The sequence below is a fragment of the Umbelopsis ramanniana genome (genome assembly GCF_025399195.1).
Source record: "Umbelopsis ramanniana AG unplaced genomic scaffold K450scaffold_5, whole genome shotgun sequence".
NCBI classification, from domain to species: Eukaryota; Fungi; Mucoromycota; class Umbelopsidomycetes; order Umbelopsidales; family Umbelopsidaceae; genus Umbelopsis; species Umbelopsis ramanniana.
This window is the reverse complement of record NW_026252091.1, coordinates 287729-311133: the sequence shown is the minus strand read 5'-3', so window position 1 is coordinate 311133 and position 23405 is coordinate 287729. Positions and strand designations below refer to the sequence as shown.

At 41.6% G+C, this 23405-nt stretch overlaps 7 protein-coding genes across 7 annotated transcripts; 2 read left to right on the top strand and 5 right to left on the bottom strand.

The window, feature by feature from the left end:
• Nucleotides 1–677: 677 nt before the first annotated feature.
• On the bottom strand, nt 678–2831 carry K450DRAFT_223265 (uncharacterized protein). Its single transcript, XM_051586028.1, has 6 exons — nt 2672–2831; nt 2548–2586; nt 2434–2454; nt 2285–2311; nt 1193–2191; nt 678–1112 (listed from the first exon to the last, which is right to left on the bottom strand). Exons 1-6 carry the CDS (start codon nt 2744–2746, stop codon nt 942–944), a joined length of 1332 nt encoding a protein of 443 aa, XP_051448364.1. The 5' UTR covers nt 2747–2831; the 3' UTR covers nt 678–941.
• A 619-nt stretch (nt 2832–3450) lies between these two features.
• On the bottom strand, nt 3451–6773 carry K450DRAFT_223261 (uncharacterized protein). The gene is made up of 12 exons (XM_051586027.1): nt 6637–6773; nt 6351–6566; nt 6178–6283; nt 5854–6112; nt 5636–5777; nt 5473–5554; nt 5271–5406; nt 5097–5202; nt 4448–5029; nt 4182–4379; nt 3986–4102; nt 3451–3910 (listed from the first exon to the last, which is right to left on the bottom strand). Exons 1-12 carry the CDS (start codon nt 6766–6768, stop codon nt 3665–3667), a joined length of 2322 nt encoding a protein of 773 aa, XP_051448363.1. The 5' UTR covers nt 6769–6773; the 3' UTR covers nt 3451–3664.
• Nucleotides 6774–7259: 486 nt separating this feature from the next.
• On the bottom strand, nt 7260–9528 carry K450DRAFT_268455 (uncharacterized protein; the record flags this gene model as incomplete). The annotated part of the gene is made up of 14 exons (XM_051592881.1): nt 7260–7310; nt 7375–7460; nt 7526–7679; nt 7747–7816; nt 7880–8130; nt 8202–8285; nt 8355–8398; nt 8462–8565; nt 8621–8676; nt 8744–8801; nt 8869–9038; nt 9125–9304; nt 9367–9446; nt 9510–9528. The coding sequence occupies 14 exons, from the start codon at nt 9526–9528 to the stop codon at nt 7260–7262; spliced, it is 1407 nt and encodes a 468-aa protein (XP_051448362.1).
• Nucleotides 9529–9989: 461 nt separating this feature from the next.
• On the bottom strand, nt 9990–11407 carry K450DRAFT_293597 (uncharacterized protein; the record flags this gene model as incomplete). The annotated part of the gene is made up of 5 exons (XM_051593594.1): nt 9990–10540; nt 10633–10771; nt 10843–11049; nt 11124–11153; nt 11390–11407. 5 exons carry the CDS (start codon nt 11405–11407, stop codon nt 10146–10148), a joined length of 789 nt encoding a protein of 262 aa, XP_051448361.1. The 3' UTR covers nt 9990–10145.
• An 850-nt stretch (nt 11408–12257) lies between these two features.
• K450DRAFT_223246 (uncharacterized protein) lies at nt 12258–13191 on the top strand. The gene is made up of 2 exons (XM_051586026.1): nt 12258–12348; nt 12412–13191. Exons 1-2 carry the CDS (start codon nt 12301–12303, stop codon nt 13084–13086), a joined length of 723 nt encoding a protein of 240 aa, XP_051448360.1. The 5' UTR covers nt 12258–12300; the 3' UTR covers nt 13087–13191.
• A 594-nt stretch (nt 13192–13785) lies between these two features.
• On the top strand, nt 13786–15762 carry K450DRAFT_223240 (uncharacterized protein). Its single transcript, XM_051586025.1, has 4 exons — nt 13786–14089; nt 14172–14378; nt 14449–14606; nt 14699–15762. Exons 1-4 carry the CDS (start codon nt 13820–13822, stop codon nt 15486–15488), a joined length of 1425 nt encoding a protein of 474 aa, XP_051448359.1. The 5' UTR covers nt 13786–13819; the 3' UTR covers nt 15489–15762.
• A 5320-nt stretch (nt 15763–21082) lies between these two features.
• Nucleotides 21083–22712, bottom strand: K450DRAFT_223226 (uncharacterized protein). The gene is made up of 5 exons (XM_051586024.1): nt 22281–22712; nt 22082–22206; nt 21815–22016; nt 21630–21747; nt 21083–21567 (listed from the first exon to the last, which is right to left on the bottom strand). The coding sequence occupies exons 1-5, from the start codon at nt 22680–22682 to the stop codon at nt 21185–21187; spliced, it is 1230 nt and encodes a 409-aa protein (XP_051448358.1). The 5' UTR covers nt 22683–22712; the 3' UTR covers nt 21083–21184.
• Between the last annotated feature and the right edge of the window lie 693 nt (nt 22713–23405).

Here is a 23405-nt window from a genome sequence, read left to right as displayed (position 1 = left end):
AGACTAGTTGAAATTAAGGAAACATTTATTTCAGGGACATTGACTGAATATCCCTACTTTGCGAATGTTGACCAATGGAGCCATAACTACTACGTAAAGTATACTTTCCTACGCTGACTTAATAAGCTCGATAGTTCAGAGACTTGAAAATACGCAGCAAATGGACCCTGTCAAGGGATGGTTTTCGTGGGTTCTACCTGAGACAGAAAAGGCTGATGGACAGGAGAACCACGGAACTGCTGACTGACAAAGTAGAACTAATGACATTATAAACCCAACAATTCTGGATACACTTGCTTGAAGAAAAAGCTGTTTTCATTCACAGCGTGTGTCATGCGAGAGCCCACCCAACAAATTCGCCATTTGCATCAGCGCAGCTAGTACGGGTGTTGGATCTCGCATTAAAGAGCTTGCTAAGCGTGGCTGTGAGAAGGTCACGGCAGAAACTGAAGATATATCCCAATTGCGATGGCAATGAATTTCGGACATCACACAGCCTGTTTGCCTAATTTAATCTCCACATTTATCTTATGCTACCAAAGCTGGTCGAAGGTACGTGGAAGAAAGTTGTAATAATGGAACTGCCGTTGTAATGACTCTAATATGTTCAAGATATCAAGTTGGAACGAGCTCTGTTATGCCTTGAAGGCAAAGTATTTCATTCTTCTTTTTTTTTTTGTCGGTTGAGGCAGATATTACCTACGACGGACGATTTTCAGGAAATGTTTATAGCTTGAATTTCAATGCACATTGATGAATACTGTATAATCGTGGGAGCAATTTACAGATGTTTTGGATTGGAAGAAACAAAGCAGCTAAAAGTAATTGAGAAGGGTAGAAAATGTGAATATTAAGATGCGAAGAGCAAGAGACTATGGAAGAATATTGAGTTGATTTTTAATAGTGTTATTACAAATAAGTGTAGTGCTTTGTGTGTTCGTTTATGCTTCAGTCATTTCGGATTGCGATTGTAAAGGGGTTGTGTCTGCATACTGGGTAATACGCCTGTTAGGGTCAATCAGTCGTCCATCCGCTTCATCGCCCAAGTCTCCTACGCTTGACACCATTAAAATACATGGCAAGCAGCAGCCCGTACAGCAGAAAACAATTGACTATTTGTGGAATGATGACGTGAATGTTTAAAAGCTGTTATTTCGGACATCGTAGTATTGCACACGAAGTTGACACTTACCAATACGATGAAAATTGGAATGAGGACATTGGACATTTTGATATATTCGTATCCGTCCAGACGTCTAGCAATAAGACCAACAAGAGAGTAGAACAAGACACCAACGATTGTCAGGGCAATAAATCCAAGCTTGACGGTGAGCTTGCCCTGCTGGGCCATTTCTTGTTGTGGAATAAGTTGGAATCGTCTGTATGCGAAGATGAGCTGGATGGCGTATTTGACAAAGATAAGATAGAGGGGGATGAAGATGATACCCCAAGAGCAAGTTACGACTTGGTCGATCCTCAAGACAATGAGAATGCCTTGGACCAAGCGAATGACAAACCACCAAAATCCTTCAAAAAGCAACTGAAGGATCAATCGAAGGCCGACCTTGTGATGTTCCGCAGCCATTTGCATAATTTTCAAGTTGATGAAGAAGTCGACAGAGGTGAACATAAAGTTAAGGCCTTCCAAAATGAAATAAGGGATGAATACCATGGCGGCACTCCACATAACAAGTTGATCCAGTCGAATGACGATGAAAATTTGGAACAGGAGGGCTAGTATGACATAGATCAAGGAAAGTGAGATGCGAACTTGTGACAAACGTCGACGCTGTCTTCTTCGTGCAGCCCGACGATTCGCACGTTGCTCCTCAGTCTCATCCTCGTGGGCCATGTCGGCTTCCTCATCATCGTCGTCGTACTTCTCGTCATCATCGTCTCGGAAAGATTGAACAAAATGTGTCAAGAAGGACAGAATGACGATGGCATCACATATCCAGAGTGGGATCCAAACCACGGACCATTTCCACAGTACCATATTATCAATACGTAGAGATAAAAATACGAAGAAAATAATTAACAGCGCAAATGCTGAAGCCAAGGTCATGAACAGAGTGCATAGCATAGATTCAATTTCGGGATCGAACAATGGGCTAGCGACAGTGCCCATCATATTGAGACCGAGTTCACCATAGCGGTCATAAACTTTCCTCTTCTTTTCGTCACTGAGTACCTGTTGGTAATTTGTTGTTTATATTAAGGCATATCCAATTAGGCGATATCGGATTCAATTGGAATGTATGGAGTCCGCAGTGCAAAATTTTACCTCATAAGCATGGCTGATGTTCTTAAACTAAAGTAATAAGTGGCCATAGAAGATAAAATGTTAGTAATAATCCATAGTGAGTCCAAATCTGCCCTTCCTTCGACTCGCATGATCGAACAGGGTTTCATAAGGGAATTCAGCCACATTACCTGCTCGGCACTGTCTGGGTTCTGGAAAGGTAGAGGACCGCAAAAATGGAAGGATATGGCTGTTAATAGACTGGAATTTCGTTTCATTTATATGGTGAACATAAATGTATATACCTTGTCGGGGTGGTATCGAAGAGCTAGTCGTCGATATGCCTAGTGGCAAACGGGAAAGGTTAGAGGTGGAGGTTACGCAAGTACTGTCATGTAGGGGTGAATTGCAAGGTGGGCAATAACATACCTTCTTAATCTCTTCTGGGGTGGCAGCTTTCGAGATACCAAGAGTCTCGTACAAGGCAGTAGTATTGTGATCCATGAGGGATTAAATGTGCACCACAATGGAAGCCAGGGACAAAGATTTCGATAACGTAGGGTTATTTTTTTTGGCTGTGTTTGAGTCCAAGAAAAATTTCCCAAAATGTACCAAAAGTCGTGAACTCGAAAAATTTGTGCCCTACCCAGAATGTGGCACAGTGCTCCTTGGCTTGGCAGCAAGGGACAATACGAAGTTGCATACACCTACCATAATGCTAACAATAATAGAAGCATAACAGCGTCACATACATCAACAGAGCTACGATTCATGCTATCGGTGCAAAAGGAATAAATCATATATCATCGCAAACGAAGAGTAAGTCAATATCAAAATCTTATCACTGGTTCTAAAGAACTACCTTAGCGAATTACCAAGTATTTAAATGACCTGCAGTTGATGACCTGTACAAATTTTACACATATCTTAAAAGGTTTCCAATACGTCGCTTAAGCTACTTAATAAAGTCATTATATCGAGGACTTACGATATGCAAAACTGTTGTACGTCAACATATAATGTTTGTCTGAGAGACTAAGGACGAGGCAGCAGGTGCAATCCCTTGTAATGTTTGTTTTCTGAACATTTAAGTTTCAGGACATCCACAAAGCTCAAACTGCTTAGCATTTTGCATATGACCAGCCGTAAACAGCCTATTGTATGACGAGGCTTACACCAAGCACCGTGAGCCAACAATCGTATCCCCGTTTTTCGAGAAGTGGCACATCCATTCCGCTCAAGACAGGATGTAGTGCCTTGAAATGAAAGCAGCCACATTTATATATTGGTTATCGCATAGGTGAAAATAAGACATACAGCTACGATGGATTTAGTATATGAATGCTAAAATCAGAGGAAGAAACTACGGGTACAGAACTGGGCACTTGATAACAAGAACCGGTTGTGGAGTAATATACATAATTAAAATAAGCTTGGATGGCGCTTCAAGAGCAGACGTAGGCAGTTATCGACTTCCAGGCGCTCAAGGTCATTTTGGATGACCTGTCGTTTGTCACTATTCCAAACCGAACGTATTTCCAACTGTGATTTGAGTTCGATTCGCTTGCCGTCGATGCTGTCCATACGACGACGGAACTGATGGAAGAGAATTTCTGCACGTTCCAGGATATCATCGAGATCCAATGTCATCGACAGTTCATTGATATACTAATGAATGTTTTAAGCGTAAGTATGTCTTTGGCTATATAACTAATAGCACCTATTTTTCATGATTGAACTTACCCTCAATATTTCATCAAATTGGTTAAAATTGTCAATGATGACATCTCTGTGTTGATCTAGGATAGCCAAAGCAATGAAGAGATGATAGCTGGTGCTGAGATAATCGGTCCAGATACACTATTCAAAAGTAGGTTTAGTCAAAAATTACACTTGACGTATACGGGTTTCAACCTGAGAGCATATCAGCTCAACTTACCTCCCACAACTTCATAACATCTCCCCATTCAAATTCGCGTTTGAACCAAACCAAGACCCAGCGGAAGCAGAAGAAAAGGTTGGTGCTTTCACACTTTTCCAAATGTGCGTAAAGCACTGGATCCATAAACCGAATTAAACTTTCCAGAGTTGTGAGTTGTTGGTGCATACCAGATTGATCTACGTAAAAATTGGATTTCTACAATTTGACAGAAATGTATTAATAAACGGTGCATGTTTTAAAAAATGGTAGAACAGACCACTCACCATGCGATCCATGAAGTGTGTAAAGGCCCAAAAGGTCATGGCTTCATCTCCCATAACCACAAGGATGGGAGCAACCAAGTCAGACATGCCTTGTACATAGCCAAGCTCAGGATTATACGCCATCACGTATGTCAAGAGGATATCTTTCATGGTCTCTAAGTTGGCGTTGGTCCCATATTGTGATTCGGGATCAGGATTTGGTAAATCTTCTGCAGCAAAGAAGGTGACCGATCTGTCTGTGCGGTGAACATCTTTATTGATTCGATGCTTTTCCTCCTCGAACTTGCTCGTGGCTTGTAATTCGGAATCGTTGAACCACTTGCTCTTCAAATCAAAATATTCTTCATTTTTACTCTGGCGAATGGCCTCTCTATCATCATAGGTAGACTTCCATGGATACAATCCAAGCAGGAATTTCCAGCCTTCTATTCGTAGTTCGGGATCCAGACTGCCTTGAAATATAAGTTGCCGTATGTCCCCCTCCGTTATTTTGAACTCTCCTTCACTGTCCAACATAGTCAAGAATTCCTCTGCCGAGATCGGTGGTCGTCTTGTATGTTCAACATTTTCCACCTCATTTGCCTAAAAAGTCATTTTTAGGACAATGAAATCGCGGTGTTGTCAAATTGATGTGAGGATTACTACTTACCAGCACAACTTCAAATCCATTCAGTAAGCTACCATCAAGGTCCTCTCGCTCTACACCAATTGGCAATCGTGGTTTTGACTTTTTGCGGTCACTTGGTTCGATTCCCCTGTAGATGGAATGAAAGAGTAAGATGGGTGAACAAATACAAATTCGACGCTTTTCCAAGATGCCTACCATTGCGCTATGTAAAGACTGGCAGAGTCAAAATCTTCCAGAGTTTCCCGTACAGTATCATTGGCAGCAAATTGTTGCACAGAAGGAGGCAGGAAAGGTACAATTGGTTGTGCGTAAGGATGACCTAAGACTTGATCTGAACAAAACATTAGCAAAAGCGGATCAAGCGTCGGTCAGAGTAGAATATAAAGAATAAACTTACTGGCAGCATCCCTTGAAAACCTTGTGATGTGTGATAATCGCTCCAAAATGGTCCATCTGGCTTGTTCCACTCTCTCTACCGCCTAAAAAGAAACATGGGGTTTAATGTAAGAGACATAAAAACATAAGCTAGGTTGGAGCGTTATTTATGATATAGAACGTACCTTTTGAATTGGATCCACTTTGTTGCGTCCAGTAACTGTGGAGGAGGACGAACCGTACGATCTCAATGACCGTTGGTATTGTCGATGTGGGTCTTCATTTGTCTTTTCTGAAACACTGTATATGCTCTCGTCATCCCTGCTTCTAATGAACAATAACAATTTACTTAGAAAACTCATATCCGTATATTCTTTTTGCATATTTTCCAAGTCGTGCTTACTTGTCCACATTGAGAAATAGTCGCATCACTTCGATGACATCGTTACCGATCCACCATAAGTCATGTGCCGACGACGTTGGAGTGGACGAGGATGCCCCGTGGTACCAGAGTGATGGCAGCACGTCTCCTTCTTTCGTAGTCACAATGATACATCCTTGTTTTTCTTGCTTTGGAGCACTTGCATACAGTGTATGAATGTTGCTTAGTTGAGTGATCTGCAACAAATCATCGTCCCTTCGTAGCTTGATTATGGCGGATCCTAAAATCGGGGGTGGGTCAGTCATTTTTCCAATGTTCAAACACAAAGTGGTGCAATTCACATACCGTCAATGCTAGGTGGTCTCTGCCCATCTATGGAAAGGATGGTTTCCAAATCGTCGCTCTCTATAAGATATTCCGGGATCCAGAGAAATAAGTAATCCGAGAAAGCCTACGACAGAGGGAATGAATTAAGGAATTGCGCTATAATTTTTTAAGATACTGTATTATATACTAACATTTCGGGCAATGGCTATAAATCCGTTGACATGCTGGCTTGTGTTTGGAGTCGGATGTATGTAGAAGTTCGATTTGGCATAGACGAGTAAGACTTGGTCTTTAGCGATTTTTGGTGTTTCTAGTGTATATTGATCGGCATGTGTATTTTCTTCATCTTCGGCGGTATCAATTACAGGGTATAAGCGATTGGTAAGGTTTTCATTATCTTTACTCTGCTACATTACGAAGAAGTTAGTAGGTAAGCGGGATGATCTGACTGTTTCGAAGGCTACAGTCATTTCTTACCGAGAAATCAGCGATTTCCCAACTCCATGTTGGGCTGTTCTGTAATTTAGAATCTGGTGATTCAACCAGTTGTTTCTCAGAGTCGTGTATGGTCATTTGCTTGGGTGGAGAGTTGCTAGGACCACCTCCCATGTTAGATCAGTTTGTAACAGCGAAAGCTTGGCTCCGCCAAGAGCCCAAATTGAGCCTTTATATTTCAAAAATTTCGGGGCCGTCACGCCCAGTCAAATTTGGTTCCAAATTCAGGACAATGGCCAGACTTACTTGGCATCTGCCAACTGCCGATTTTTCTCTATATGCTCTACATTTGTGCCAAGGGTTTGATAAGCATATATTGATATGCAAACATTGGATTGTAATTGTCATATGTATGATACTATACTACTCGGCAGACTGTGCTCTCAACTTATACCAAGTGTCGACAACCGTAGTACCAATTCGCGCCTCGAAAACTACTGCACTTGCCGTGGGTCCCTTTCTACTCTACCATAGCAAGGAAACGCACATGCAACCATTAAAGCTCATTTATCCTTTTCATAGTAATTGGACGTAAAACAAATCAATTTTATATTGATACCAGTAAGTTTAAAAATTCCAACACAATGCACATCTTCTACATTTAACTAATCAACAGTAATTTTTGCATCAAGCTCAGCAAACTTGAGGAAGAAAGCCTAGGGACAATAATTCAGAATGGAAAATAGAAAAGAGTAACGAACAAAAGAAAAAATATCTTACATCGAAGAGCTTAATAGCATTGGGGATATCTTCAGTGCCGCCAACTTCACGGATAGAGTGCATGCTCAATTGTGGATTACCAACATCTGAAACAAATTGTCGTTAAAAGTCTGAAATAGATGCTGAGATGATTGAAGCAGCAAGTACTTACCAACTGTGCGAAGACCCAATTTAGCACTGAGCATTGGTCCAATGGTAGAACCGCAAGGAGAGTCGTTGCGGACAACAAATTCTTGAACGGGGATATTGTGTGTTTTGGCAAGTTCCTTCAAAACCACAGTGGTCACAGCTGTAGTAGCGTATCGCTAGCAAAAAAAAAAGGGCCAGTAAATAACCACTCTGCATTGATGATCCATTCGTTCTTTTATTTACCTGGTTAGCATTGATCTTGATGACAGTACCCTTGTGCATCGCGACCTGATGGTTGTCTTCATGCTTTTCGCTGCAGTTTGAGATATTAGTTAAAATTTCTGCTTGCGATCTAAAGCCTGGTAGGTAAACTTACGAATAATTGGGATGAATGGCGTGTGCCATATCAGCACTGATCAAATAACTCTTGTGCAGGGATTCCTCGAATGCCGTAGCAGAAACATTGTCAGATCCGATCTTCATAGCAGTGAGTCTCTTGAGGGTGGATGGCAACAGGTTGGAATTGGCACCATGTGCTGTTGTACTTCCTATTTCCTCATTATCAAACAGAGTAACAAGGCGAATGTTGGGTTCATCTGCAAGCTGATCGGCAGTATTGACAAGAGCCTGTGCATGAAATCATGTTTAGTCTTGAAAGCAATGTGAATCCAAGCTCGGAACACCATCTATGTAGATACCTTAATAGAGCAGAAGGACATCTCAAGATTGTCCAATCTTGGAGAATAGATGAATTCGTTGAAGGCTCCTCCAATAGCGGAAGGCTAAAAAAATGAATGCAAAAGTCAATGAAATCGCCCCAGAATACTATACAGCTTGGTTTATCAATTTACCTGAGTGTCGTATAAAGCCAATTCAAAGTCGCGAATCTGCGCAGCTGTGTATAAACCATAGGTAAATACTTGATTAAGCAAATAACGCTTACTTCATATCAACTTACGTTTCACGTTAAGCTCTCCGGCCAAAACCTTGATAAGTACAGGGTGGTGGTTCTTCTCTGACTCAGCGTTTTCGTCAGAAGGCTTATCGGTACCATTCAATGCACTGTATATATGCGTTAGTATATCATACATAACAAATATAATAAAGCACTACTTACGACTTGGTAGCAGTGGCCAAAATAGGAGTCAATTGAGCTTCAGAATTGAATTTGAACTGCAAATTATAAGTTAGGCTATGATGAGAGCAGTAGATGGGGTTTGCTCGGGCTGGAGAGACTCACCTCAGTAGCAGCGCCACGGTCAAGATGAATGGCCAATGTAGGAATGCGAAGGATGGGTCTATATTTCTCAGAAACGTCAGAAGGTATCATGGAGCCATTGAGCTTTGAAAGCTGCAAGTACTTACCTATCAACCTTGACCAAAGTATGCTTGAAAGTGCCGTCCTCATGAGCAATCAAAACACGTCCAGCAACACTGAGATCTCTATCGAACCAAGTGTGCCAGATACCACCACCGTACAGTTGAACACCGACTTCAAGGTAGCCAGCTTTCTCCTTCTTTGACACAGGCTTAACCTACAAAAAAGAAAATCAGTCAGCTAAAAATCCCCCTCCCCACGCAAGATCTAAGTGTCGCCCCAATCAATATGAGAAATACAAACCTTTAGGCAGGGTGAATCGGTATGAGCACCGATAATGGAGAAGCCATTACCAGACTTGTACTTTTCGCCAACAGCAAAGGCTACAACGGAGCTGCCGTTGCGTGTAAAGTAGTATTTGCCACCGTTCTTAATTTTGCCTTCGTTCCAGTTGTCTCGTTCCTTCAATTCTTTGAAGCCAGCCTGTCTCGCAGAAAGTTTGAGTCATGTTTGGTAATTTCAATTGGATGAAGCGTTGTGGTTACCTGTTTAAGAAGCTTAACGGCTTCATGGGTGGCATGGAAGGGCGATGGTGAGGCATTCACGAAATCAAGAAATTCTAAAGCTATAGACAGGTAGACATTAGTGCTTGTTTGTTGCTGCGACTAGGGGATCGCTTGATACGCACCTTCTTTAGGTGGGGTCATTGAGCTCATGCGTGCGAAAGAACTGTAAAAGCGTGGCGAGCCAAATTCGTTAAAAAATCCCCAAGTAGGGAAGATTCTTTGTGACTTTGATATGCACCGATAGAAATTCAGCTCAGGACCAAGGCGAACCGCAGATTGAAGAAGAAAGTACACCATATAAGTGTGTCTTGGTTCGAGAAAATACCAGAATGTAACAGACGATGGAAATCGAAATACAGCGAGCCTACAAGGGGTGCACCAAATGGAAATTGGAAATTGCTGACGTCTATCGGTACATGAAAGCGATTCTTTCATGAAGAATTAACATACTGAAGCCAGCTTGGCCACTTCGGTCAATGAATGACGGGATATACATTACGCGCATTTTTTGTCTTGCATTCACACAGGTGACTACCAATCTTAGTCTTTCAAGATAGACAGTACCAAGCCGGCATGATAAGTGGTTAACACAATGTTTAATAGCCTTCGTTTACATAACTTTATATATTTTTTTCTTTTTAAATTAATACAATTTATAGAAAAAGTTAATGTTGGCGGTATAGTCGTCCAGCGACGGATGCAACGAAATATATACACATGATCCGACTCTGCCACGCCACCATTCAAATTGTTCATGCTCACAGACTGGCTTCTGCAGCCACACAGTGTTGATCATTATCTACTTCCGGACGAGGTTGACGAAATCGGCGAGCAGACTTGGGGCTAGTAGAAGAGGAAGATGAAGTTTCCAGTCGGCGTGGCATCATGCCAAACCGATTAACTAGCTCGCGCTCAATTTGAGGGTATATTTCGTCGCTGGTGTTGCCTTTCAAGGTAATCATAACCTTCTCGTAGTGTTCGAGTAAAGGCGCTGTCAAAGTGTGATAATTCTGAATACGAACTTTGAAAGTATCCGGGTTATCATCTGGTCGCTTCGATAGAGGCTCGCCTGTCACGTCATCGTGGCCAGCAACTTTAGGTGGGTTATAGGACAAGTTGTACACGCGTCCCGAAGGAATATGAACCCAGCGATCTAAATTATTGATAAGAAAAGGAGTGTGAAAAAATAAACTTCAAAATGAAAAGCGAGACGAAAACAAAAAAATTCTTCGGTGATTAACTTACCGATGATACGACCAAGAATAACTTCTTCGGGAACCACAAGGTTAATAACCAAATTCAGAGGTTGCATATTCTTGATCAACATGCTATCAAGGATACGGGCTTGTTCGATTGTTCGCGGGAAGCCATCCAGCAGCCAATTCTGTTTGAATACCGTTTAGTGTATGCCGTTATAATATCATACGCCCAACCACATAATTTTCTGTCACCTACCGCGTTATTCACTTGATCTAGCTCGCTCTTAATCAATAATGTCATAAGGTCATCTGACACAAGATTTCCCTTGGCCATAGCGGCTGCGGCTTGTAATCCGATATCACTTTTCTGGGCAACATTCTTTCGTAGACTATCACCACTAGAAATATGGCTAACCGAGAAGTTTTTCTGTATACGTTCCGACTGGGTTCCTTTTCCGCTTCCCTAAGTATGTAACCGGTTTAACAAGAAGTATTCATATATGCCGATACAAGTAAAACATTCATGGTGATACATACAGGACTGCCAATGAGAAGGAGGCGCAACGGCTGTACAGCGTTGCGTGGGCACTCAGCTACGTGTACAGCATGTTTCTGTGTATGCAGTTGTCTAGAAAACTTCAAAAGACCATTGAAACGACGAAGATAAGGCGTACAAAGAACTGTAGGCATGGGAGCGGAAAAGAAGGTCAATTTGTTGGCGCACAGAGTGAATTCTCAAGAAAAAAACGGGGATTTCAAAGCCCGATCTTTATCTTATCGCATCACGTGTCCCCCACACTCACGGGTTGAAATTTTGCCATTGTTGGAACCACGGCAAAAACCCTAATAGATCAGGTCCGGTAGGGAAAATAGGACTCCTAAATTTTTGTACTTAAGATGTTCAAGTATGACCTTGTTTTGATTCGCTCTGTCATTAATGAAAATCGTTCATAAACGTTGTTCCAATTTGACAGGAGTCATCCACACTCAAAAAATTTAAGGAGTTTCCTCTGTTTACGTTTGACACCAATGATGCGCGTGGTCGAAAAGAAAAGCTTGTTTCGAGTTGATACTATTGTACACTCCACGACAGAAGGTGAAACTGATAGCAAATTGATGGTGAAAACAAATTTCCAGTCCTACAGCTTCCTGCGTACCAGTTCAAATGTGTTCACAATGAGAAATGACTAGAAATTTATGTGAATTTTACAAAGAACAAATTGGGACAGACTCTAGAAGAACATAGGCACACAAAATACATTTGGGGATTTTTTTTTTGTTCTATGCAGTTCAAACTCATACCAGATATAAGAGACTTTTGTGATATTCTGCATTCCTTTTAGGAACAGACTCTGCAGATAAGAACATGTAAACAATATTTGACAATTTGTTTTCTGATCTGCCCTACATACTGTCTTGAACCTTAACTCCTGACTGCGTAGGATTATAAAGGTTCATTGATGATTTGAAAGTTAGATATACTGAGCTTGTACATGGACAGAATTCTCCATTTCTTGGCGTCGACCATATTACCAAAGCATATAATGGTTTTTGCAGAGCGATCTAGAAACAGCCACCCAGCGGCGATGATGTAAATTAGTCACGTGTAACTATGCTGTCACTCTACAATCGCTCAAAAAGGCATGTATATTCTTCCATTGGAAGGGCAAACGCAGTTGATAATGCAAACTACTTTTAATCTTCTTCTTCTACAATGTCTCAACCAGTTCTCGAATACTACGACGTGATATTGAGACAAGAGGCAAGTGATATAGTGCCTTATGATACGGCACATTCAGCGATGCTGATCTGATGCATTGCACAGGATGTAGACACCTTGAGAGAAGGAGAGTGGATTGCCGACACCATCATAGAATTCCATGAAGAATATCTCGAACGAACTGCCTTGAAGAAGAGTCAAGGCATCAGATTGTTGAAACCAAGCGTTTGCTACCTTGTGGCACATATGCAGGACACGTCTGATCTAACAAGCGTCGTACCTGCGGATCTACCAACATCCCAAGCGATATTTATACCAGTGAATGACGCGACTGATTTAACATGTGCAGATTCAGGAAGCCACTGGTCTCTACTTGTTTACGCTCGACCTTTCAATGCATTTTATTACTACGATAGTTTGCGCGACTCTAATTTGAAATCGGCAATAGCGGTAGCCAGCAAGATTGGACCCCTACTAAGTCCCACAAAACCCAACTTTATCCATCAGAAAACCGCACCGCAACAGGAGAATGGAGCTGATTGTGGAGCTTGTGTTATTGGTGTGATAGATGTCATTGTCAACCGCCTTTTACAGCCACAAACACCTGGCACGGCGCTCAATCCAGACGCCATCATGTATGTAAACGATCAAGATATCCTCCCACCATCAACTGTGCGCCGTGCTCTACGAGACATCATTATAAAGCTTGTCAAAGTTGCTAATAATACTCCTGGAAATGCACTTCGTGCTGGTGACGATGTGCCTGTTAGTACTGCATAGATATATAGCATTTTTCTTCTGCTCACATTTTTTCACACCTGTTAACAATGCAAAGTCTAGTATATAAAACTGTTTAAAGAACAAGTTTCCATATTTCGAACAACAGTAGCTTTTTAAGCAGTGGAGTCACATGCTTTTTGTTCCCATCACGCTCTTGTTATGCAGCTGCACATCTAAATCTACAGAACCGAGGTATAAACCGATTACATTCAACCTTTTTACCATACTGGGAAAAACGATATAAAAACGATTATCCTACCAACCTGTCCATTTATGCTTGGAATCAGCTCTTTACAGAGAATGAATTTAGAGTATACATGCAGACCAAACTGCTAGTGACTATGCTCGTTGAAAAATCGATAACGACTCGCAGGGTAGCGCGGAATCCACCAATTCCGAGTATATGGGTAAGTCAAGGTCAGTACCCCGCCAATACCGTTTACCAATAAGCAATAATGCAACCAGTCAACTATTCAACCTTACAGATATTTTCCTTTGTTAACGATGCTTAAGTGCTCATACAGTCTATAGTATTGACATAAGTGTGAAAACCTCTATGTTATACCGCTTTTCTCATGGGCGAGGCGCGCTCAACGACACCGTGGCGGTGAATTAAAAAAATTAAGCTCAGCTTCAAAATGTGGGACGCACCTGAATTTCTCATCCGTGGCTGTCTTCTCTTCTTCACTTCTATTAATGCGAGGGTTGTAACCAACACACACACTTCTTAATAATGAATTCTACAATAAACGCCTCAGATGCCGCCTCGTATCTTCTAACGGGATTCGGTCGTTTGTTCTATGTTGTGTCGCCAGCAGCAACCTCGTTTTCAACCTTGCAAGAGGTGCCGGACTATATCGCAGAATCCATTCCATTCTTTATCATAACGATTGTGATGGAATTCATGGCTTTATTGTTCACCAACCATGGAGAAAGCCTTGAAAAAAAAAGAAAATGGGATGCCAACCGTTTCTCAATCAATGATGTTGTTGGAAGTATTGGTGTAAGTTTTGGCAATGCTATTGGGAGATGAACGAGGGCAATTTGGCGCTGAACGTGGGACATAACTTCCAACTCAAATATAGGCAGGCATGCTTCAGCAGATATCAAGATTCTTCATCTTCAACATCCAACTTGCCTCGTATTTGTTCATATATAACAACTTTCGCATAATTGACCTCGACCCAAAGAATGTGTATGTGTGGATTGCTGGATTCTTGATCGTAGATCTCGGCTACTACATGTTCCATAGGGGGGCGCATGAAATCAACTTGTTCTGGGCATCACATGTGGTAAGTTAATAGGAAAGTACTGAATCAATCAATCGATCGCACGCAAGAAACTCATCGTTCGCTACCGTAGGTCCACCATTCGTCAGAGTACTATAATCAGACAACTGCCTTGAGACAAAGTATCGTCCAGTCATATTGCTCATGGATTTTTGACTTGCCTGCCGCATTCTTCTTGCCTCCTTCATTGTTCGCTGCTCACAAGCAGTTCAACACCTTGTTCCAATATTGGTAAGTATCTAGGATTTCCGGTAGAAGAGGATGAATTGGTGCTATGGAAGAAACTTTTCCTAATATGTTGACTAAACCATCATGTCGTCTAGGATTCACACAGAAATGATTGGATTTCTAGGCCCATTAGAGTATATCATCAATACGCCTTCTGCTCATCGGGTACACCATGGTCGAAACCCTTACTGTATTGATAAGAACTATGCCGGAACTCTCGTCATCTGGGATATCATGTTTGGTACCTTTGAACTTGAACGTGCCCCACCATCCGTCAAAGCTGGCACGTCTGATATTGAACCGGTTGCCTTTGGTTTGACTCATCCAATCAACACATTTGACCCCATCACCATTCAAACCCACCATCTTCGACATGTGCTGACGACATGCTGGGCTACACCGGGATTGACCAATAAATTCAAGGTTTTGTTTTATGGTCCAGGATGGCACGAAGGTACTCCGCGCACCGGCTTGCTGGAGGAAATACCCGTCATTGCCAAGGACGTGCCCCCGGAAAAATACGACCCATTCGTGCCCAAGGCGGTCAATCTATATGTAGTCGCTCACTTTGCCTTGCTGATCGTTGTCAATTCCATCGTCCTGAACGGAGGAAAGAATGCAATCGAATTCAAATATGTCTCACTTGTATCTGCATACGTGCTCTGGTCTCTCACTTCCTTTGGGTGGATTTTCGATCACAAAGCCTGGGCTATTCAGCGGGAGTGTATTCGTGCCGTCACTATGGGTGGATTGTTAATTTGGGCACAGAGCGTTGGACTGATGGGTGCCGCCGCTACCTATCTTGCAGCATTCCATGCCGTCAGTGCAGTATGGCTGTTCTCTACACAGCGCAACTATACCCAGGTCAAACAGAAAAAGGAATAATCATGGACGCAGTGGACTTTGTTGTTGTCTTTGGATTTTATTTATAAATAATGTCGTTAACCAAATTGGTGCTTTCTATGTGGGAGCATGTAAAATAGTCTAATATTTCATCTTGGTGAATGGGTATTTGAGCTTGGCTCCAACCAATGGCTCCCATAGTTCACGAGTGGATTGTAGGTCGACATGGTTCAGTTGTGTATGGAGTGTGTTCAGGCAATTCGAAGCCAAGTGTGTTTTTCTGTGCAATGCCAAATGAAAGGCATGGAGGCCAAGGCTAATAGTTACATTAGTGCTTGAATCACTAGGCGCACATAATTCCACTGTAACACTTACTACACAACAGAGCGGGAATTCAGCTTCGTTTTGACCAGATAGCTTGTGGTTAATATGATATGCCAAATTGCCTCTAATGATAAGTGGAAAGGTAAGTGTACACGATATCACTATTTACGATATGAGCTGGTTACGTACTCAGTATGAAGCGTTCGTTAATGTAGGCAGCGCCGCTGTACTTCAATATTGCAACTTGAGAGAAAAATTTGAACGCACACAAGAGAAATGCTTCAAAGATGTTCCGGCCAACAGTGGATTGGCGATTGAAATTTGTATTAACAAAAATGCGTCGAAGCTTTGGTTTAATGGCGCTAGAGTAATGATTGCTACTGTCAAATGGGCTCAAAAGTTTATAAGCTATGAGGCTCAAGAGGCACTTACAGCATGGCCTTGTGTATCAGAGTCCATCCTGGTTGTCGGTTGAATTCGGTGGTAAGGGTATCTTGCATATCTACAAAAGCGAAACCATGAGAAACATTTTCAAAAACTTTTCATCAGACCTGGAGGCCAATTTACGTACGGCAATGCAGGTATTGTTGGTAGTTGGAGAATACTTCCAAGTCCCGCGTATCTATTAGAAAGCCACACCAAGGAAATTCTGCATTAAAATCGTTAGGGCATTGTGTTAAATTTCGGCGTATGCTAAGCAAAGTTCTTTTAATACCGAATGATCCTTCCAGCTTTGGAACAGAGTCACCGTTGAACATCATATCAAAGTTTACCAAACTCTTAGCATGCGATATCTGGCAGCCATACTGTGCAAAACCTGATGTATGCTTGTTGAGTATGCAATATTAGGCTACGATCGAAGTGCAAAAATGGCAATACCTTTATGCATAGCGGTGGTAAACCGCTCAACTGTATCTTTTCGCGTGCTGATACAAAGGAAGTCATCGACGAATCTCATCAAAAGCTGAAGACAATTTAAAAGTAACTGTAAGTACTAGGATGGTAAAAAAATTCACGATTGGTAGAGTACTCACTGCATCTGAATCGCTTTTCAAAAAGCCAAGCTCTGCTCGCTCCATGTTTCCATAAAAGTAGCTAAGTGAAGACACCAAATAAAAGGCATCAGAGATACTATTACTTGTTGAGGGTCATTCGGTTAAACATGTACCTGCAAAGTATAGTCGACAAACAGGAGCCTTGTGGTATACCAATAGTCTGTTTGTAATAAGAACCCGAGATCTGAGAACAAAGTAAGGTTAGCATGTACTCAATTGCCACACTTGTGTGTCACTGCGCCTACCTTGACGACGTTCGATTTGACATGTTCATTAATCAGTTCTAGAAGTTCATCTGTGTCCTCGTAAGAGCATAACACCTGCATGTACAAATATGGTTTAGTAAGATTTGCGCAATCTTATTTCCGATGACAGCAATACTTACGTTGTCTATGAAGATTGTATTCGGAAACGTTTCCGCCAATTTCTCAGCGTATTGAGGGAAGCTTACAAAGTTATCTAAAGTCGAAAAATTAAAAAGCAATAAGGATCATATACGCATGATTGTAGCACCTACCGGGAATTTCTGCAAACTTCTTATGCTTATAGTAAACGTGGCCTCCTGTTGTGGTAAAAGCAGCAGAATAACGCCTGATAAGGTATTCGTCCTGCATGAAAATGATGTATGTTAGAGAAACAGAGTTAAACTCTATATGAGTAGTTTGCAACCTGAAACTGGTACCTGAGTCAGAACTTTGTTGATGATGTCTATAAGAATATCTTGGTTGATTGAATCGAAACAACTTTTAATGTCCACCTTCGAAAAGTATAACGGTGACCTATGGTACACATGGACATCAGATGTGCGACCATCATTCGTACTTTAGGTGACTAGATCAGTTTACCTGGCTTCTGTCTCAAAATTTCTATTCAAGTGCTCTTTCTTGTACGCGGAAAAGACGGTGTAGAACTCTTCAAATTTCATGATGGAGCTACCAAGGAGTTCTGGATGTGACTCCTATTCGTATTGGAATGTGTTAGTGAACATAGGATGCTTATGAAAACAATTATTTTCATGTTTCTTTCATTGATTTACCTTTTCAAACGTTAAAGCACGTAGAGAGTTATTTAACACTGAATTAGTAGAAGGCGTGTGTGTTGGGAATCCACGTTTATCCTAAACAAAAGAGCGTCAGATATGTTGAAGAGTATATGACATACTAAGGCTATCATTTACTTACAGCAAGCGGTCGTTGTCGCATGTTAGTAATGGGCCGAACGCTGTCGCTGCCTTTTGGCAGCAGTCGTAAGTTTGCATATTCAAGGTTAGAGGTTCCTAGAGTAGCCTTTCATCCCGAATATCAGGAAGCCTTTCACATTTATGCTACCGGGTGTTGCTTTAGCTTACCTGATCGAAAGGCGTAAAATGCACGGATATCAGTCGTTCCAGTGCCGGTTTGGAAAGTGCGTTCCAAACGTCTTTCCGAAAGTAGAACGTGCGGTTACGGAATTGCGAATTGTCTGTAATATAAAATGTTGTCTACAACATGGCATGTCGTATAATCAGTCTCATATTCTTGCTGGCAAGGGCAAACTGTCATATTATTACTAACCGATAAAAGAGGTAGAACGTAGCTTTCAAAGAACCAGTATAAAAACTCCATCAGAATTTCTTCTCTCTTCCACATCTCCGAGGGAGGCTGATGGTGTTGCTGCGATATCCTATTAGTACGGTCACTGGAGAGAAACGCATAATCCTTCAGCTGATATAGTGTATAAACAAGTCAGTTGATGCTATATGTAAAATCTCCAATTGTAATCATCCTACATACTCTAATGGACTGAAAGAGTTGCTTCATTGACAAAGTCTCATGTTTTCTCAAACCAATTAACGTGCGTATGACTGTAATCATGTTCAGAAATCAAATATGTTTGGCCGTTAGGTTTCCATACAGAACTTACCCATGAGAACCCGCTTCAAGTTGTGTTGTGATCCCCAAATAGATAATGGAAACACTGCCTTGATACAATGTTTCAAGAATGCGTCCACCTGTCATACAAATCAATATGAATGAATTATAGGTCTCAACTACACAGTGTTCATATTATGATCCCGTACCTGAGCATACGACGAGCTTTGCCTTAAAATAGGTTCGCAAGGCTAAAATCATGTTAGATATAGAAAATTTCATTGAAAAATCGAAACCAACGCCTGCCGATAATACCTACCTTTAAAGGACAAAAGCGATTAAGAAGGCGGTAATACTGACAATGGCTATGCCGTCTACATATTGCCTCGAAGTAATTCTTGAATTCATGGAGCCGAGGGGGTATTGTGGGCGGTCTCCTACTCATCTAAGAACCTGTCAATCAACTGATAGTAAAGCATAATACATAAAATTTGATGACTATCCACCTTCCAGTGGCCGCTATGTGTCCATTTTGATGTCCTGATCAAACTTTTTTGAGTTCTATCAAGCACATTGGGCCTACCAAACTGCTTTGGAAATATGTCCACGAGGAGTGAGCGTACCATATTAGAGAGGACATGGTTGTCAAGAAGATTATTCTCATCAGGTTTCTTCCTCTTGTTTCCGAAAGTACCAACTGGCATACTGAGCATATCTGTATTGGAGACAATTGTTCAGTGGACCAAAGCAGATTTATGCGGCTGGTGCAGAATATGCTTACAATTCTTGGGCAAACACATGTGAACTTTATCTTGTTTGTCAACAACAGGGTTTTGATAGTATATGGCAGACCTTTTTAGCAATATAGATGAATTGCTTGGTCTAGAAGACTTGCTATTTTTCATCCATGATCAGTTTCAAACAAATAGTGAGCCAATAAACAATGTACTAAATGATACTTACCTCGACGAGCCTGTTGTGTGCTGTGAAGGAGCTTCATTTTGATGAAAACGGTTATATGCACTATGTATGCGTTTTGCGGGATCAATATTGCATTCAACACCGGGAGTTTCTGTACCATGGTCAGGCAATGCGTTGGCGATCAATAAATCAACATGTCGTTCTGATTCCTCTGCCAAAGACAGCCTTTTTCGCTTTCTCTGTCGCCGGCTGGGCCGATACTCTGTTTCCGGTAGGCTCTCTTTCACAGTAACTTCTTCTAGGTCTGTTAAAGATCCTGCGGCCAGAGTCTGCTCAGTTTCATCATTTTTCTTCTGGTGCCTAGATGACTTATGTTTGCGACAGCGTTTGCTTTTACTGGCAGAGGCATCGAACGGAATCTTTCGTTTTGTCTGCGTAGTGTCTCTACAGCATTCAGCCCGCCCAACACCTGCATAGATGTTTTCAACCCAATTCGGAATGTAATGAGGTACCTGCACCGGTCCTGGTTTAACGCCTAGCTCATGGATCATGATCCCTATTTTGGTGGGAGGTCATTATGAGCGCGAGTGTTATGGCTAGTGACAGGAGAAGAAAAAAAGGGTTACCTGTGATTTGGTAAAAGCTACTATTTTGGAGCTTAATAAATATGCAGGTATAGAGGAGTAACTGTCTCATTATGGTAGGTCCAACCCTACATGTCCAGTATGGGTTTGGAGACTGTTATTAGTATGATTGAAAGGTTTGCAGCTGTGCAGACCAACATCTTACATTATCAGCAAATCCTTCCAGCAGGTACCTTTCAGTTCGGTAACAAGTGTATTGGTGTGAGCTTGCTCAATTGGCACGAGTCTACTCAGTCCATGGAGACTTGACTGTGCTCCTCTTGTTATCTACGTTTAAAAAGTCAGACGCTCGTTGCTCCGTAACATTCTGAAGGATCCCAAATAAACTAACCATCCGAAAACCTTTTGCCAGCAAATGATTTTTGTGCGACAAACCAGGGCAGGTATTAGACAACAGATCAAATATTGATTCATGGACTAACTGTATGCAAATATGACCATTTAAGATAGGGTTTACAGCGCCTATGTAAAATTTTAAGGACATTCACCTGCTCCTGAGAAACAGACGCGGGGTAGGTGGTCGCACTTTTAGCTTGTGGTACAACCAAGGCATTATTTGAGTGATGTAATAGCGTATCAGCATGGTTGATTATCGGAATGTCAGCTACAATGGCAGTTTCTAAAAGTGCTCGCAAACGCGACTCATTTGGCGCCGAAGTAATATTTTGACAGCACTCTGGAAATCGTGAAAGGTATTGTCCTAATGAAACTGCATTGGGAAAAAAGCTTTGAATGACTGGACAGGATAGATTTTCATCCAATTTCATTGCATTGCTATCAAGAAACAAAATCAAAAAAAAAAAAAAGGAAAGACAAAAATGGAATCCTTCAGGCTAAAAGACTTTGGGTGAAGACCTTTGTGTTTTAAATACTTTATTATGATACTCTAATTCAAAATATGTCATTTCATTTACAAGTGTTTCTCAAAGGGAAATTCAGTGGTGCTATTCTACATAACCGTGAATAAAATCATTGATGCCTTCCCACTCGGCCGCATTATCGCCATGGTAGTTTGATTGCGGTTTTCTGGCCCAAGCCATATGCCAGTTGAAATAGCTTCGGTATAGGGGTCCTTCCTCCAGTATGATGCCGATTCGTTTTTCCAGTTCACCAGTATTTATACCAATAGCAGGGCCAAGCCATATTCCATATGCCTTTATGGCACTCGCGAGATTATTCAAGGCAATATCACCACATTCGCCCCATCCACTGCCCACTTTTACTAGTTCATGATGCAAGTCAGCAAATCCTGCGTTAGTGATTATACTGGTGAGATGTTGAGCTAGTGCCGGATCGATGTTACGGGTTGTTCTTAAGGTTGTTATAACTAAAAGCACAATACATTAGTTCCATTATTGTGAGAAGTTTAGGATTCTGTCGAGGACTTACATAATGTATTAACAATGTCTGCTGTTATAGGACCGGGATCTTGTACCATTGGATTGATTTCACGGAATTCAACATAGCCTCCTGGTTTAAGCAGTCTCAACAGTACTTTCATCAGAATCTAAGAAATGACAAATCAGTCTCTCGAAACCATGTCAGTAAGGAACAAACCGGAGACAAATACGTACATCCCATTCTACCACGGAAAAACATCCATAAACATGTCTGACAAATATGTAATCAAACATTTCATCTTTAAATTGCGTGCACGTTAAAATATCATCTTGCAAAAAAAAGGAGTTTGCAGGCTTAATGGTCTTTGGGTATATTTCAGCAATGTCCATGCCATAGAAATCAGCTTCTGGATACTCGGTTGCCATTTCCAGAGTCCTACATATTTTTGAGTTAATAAAACACAATATCATCATGAGACACAACCGGTTTTAAAAGTTTACCATGTTCCAGGTCCACATCCGACGTCAAGGACGTTGAATTTCTCTCCATTTGGCCGCTTTTCATTCATTAAATGACTAACGGGTGCTGAAAAATTTCCATTAAACATATGCTTGACTAGAAAGTGCTATAACGAACAAACAGGTGTCAAAGATGATCCAAATCGTCATTCCTACTGTTCAATGTGTTAAAGCCACTCACCAGAGTCATCATTCTATCTTGCTCTTCTTCATCACACGGTAAACTGTATTTTGCGTTACCAAAGTTGTGAAAAGGACGATTTTGTTGCGAGATAGTATTGACCAATTGATCTGACGAAAGGCTTTTATAGTTTGGATGAAAATATGAAGTGTCGCTATTGCACACGGACGGAGTCGATTGTTGGCTGAGTACATCAGCAGTCGAAGAGACGGAACGAAAGGATGGAGTCGATTGGCGTACTTGTTCCAAGTTCTTTCGTAGTCTCTTTTTCGCACTTTGCATTATGTTTGTACTAGGAAGTGACTGTCGTCCATAGCGCCTTGTGGATGAAGTCTCGCTGGGGGGTCGAGTTACCGGCAGAGACTGTGAGCGTGATGCTGGGGTTGGAGGGACATTGCCCATGGGTATGATTAAATGTTTAGGTAAGGAAAGAAAGAAGTAAGTAGAGAGAAAATAAGTTTCTTAAACATGATATGACGGTTTTGAAGGTGGTCCATAATATTGGATCTCTAATTTTCTCGTTCTGTTTCAAAAAAGTACCCCAACCCAACCCAATCTCGAGTGCTGCATTACCTAAAGCGGACTATTGGCCTGCCTACCCGTTTAAATCCCCCATGACCAGAAAGTTCACTTTGCCCACGCAGCTTTTTATCCTTTTTCCTTGTTCCTGTCCTCTCGCTCTTTAACCAATCCTCCTTCTCCTGCTTTCTCCCTTCCTCTTCCATGAACATAGATCTTGACTGGTGTATTGTATGCGATTCAAGAACAGAGGTACAGTATGGTTATCCTATCACACCGATGTTGAATTCTGGTCCACTCATCAAGACCAACTTTGTAGCGCGGACTTTACTGCTCAGACAAGTGTTCCACTCTGGACAAACAGACCATACACCAACAACGTATACCATCTAATAATGAGGCATCCGTACATGTCTCGGCTAATGTGGAGGAGTCCACTGCAAGATCTATTCAGAAAGACGATTGTTTGTCCGCCTTCTATGCCAACCACGCACCGTCTCCTCCACCCATAGCCAAATCACCATCACCATCAGAGATATTATCAAGCTCTTACACCATATATTCTCGATCTCGTCGATCGAGTGTCATGGCTATACCCTCACCATC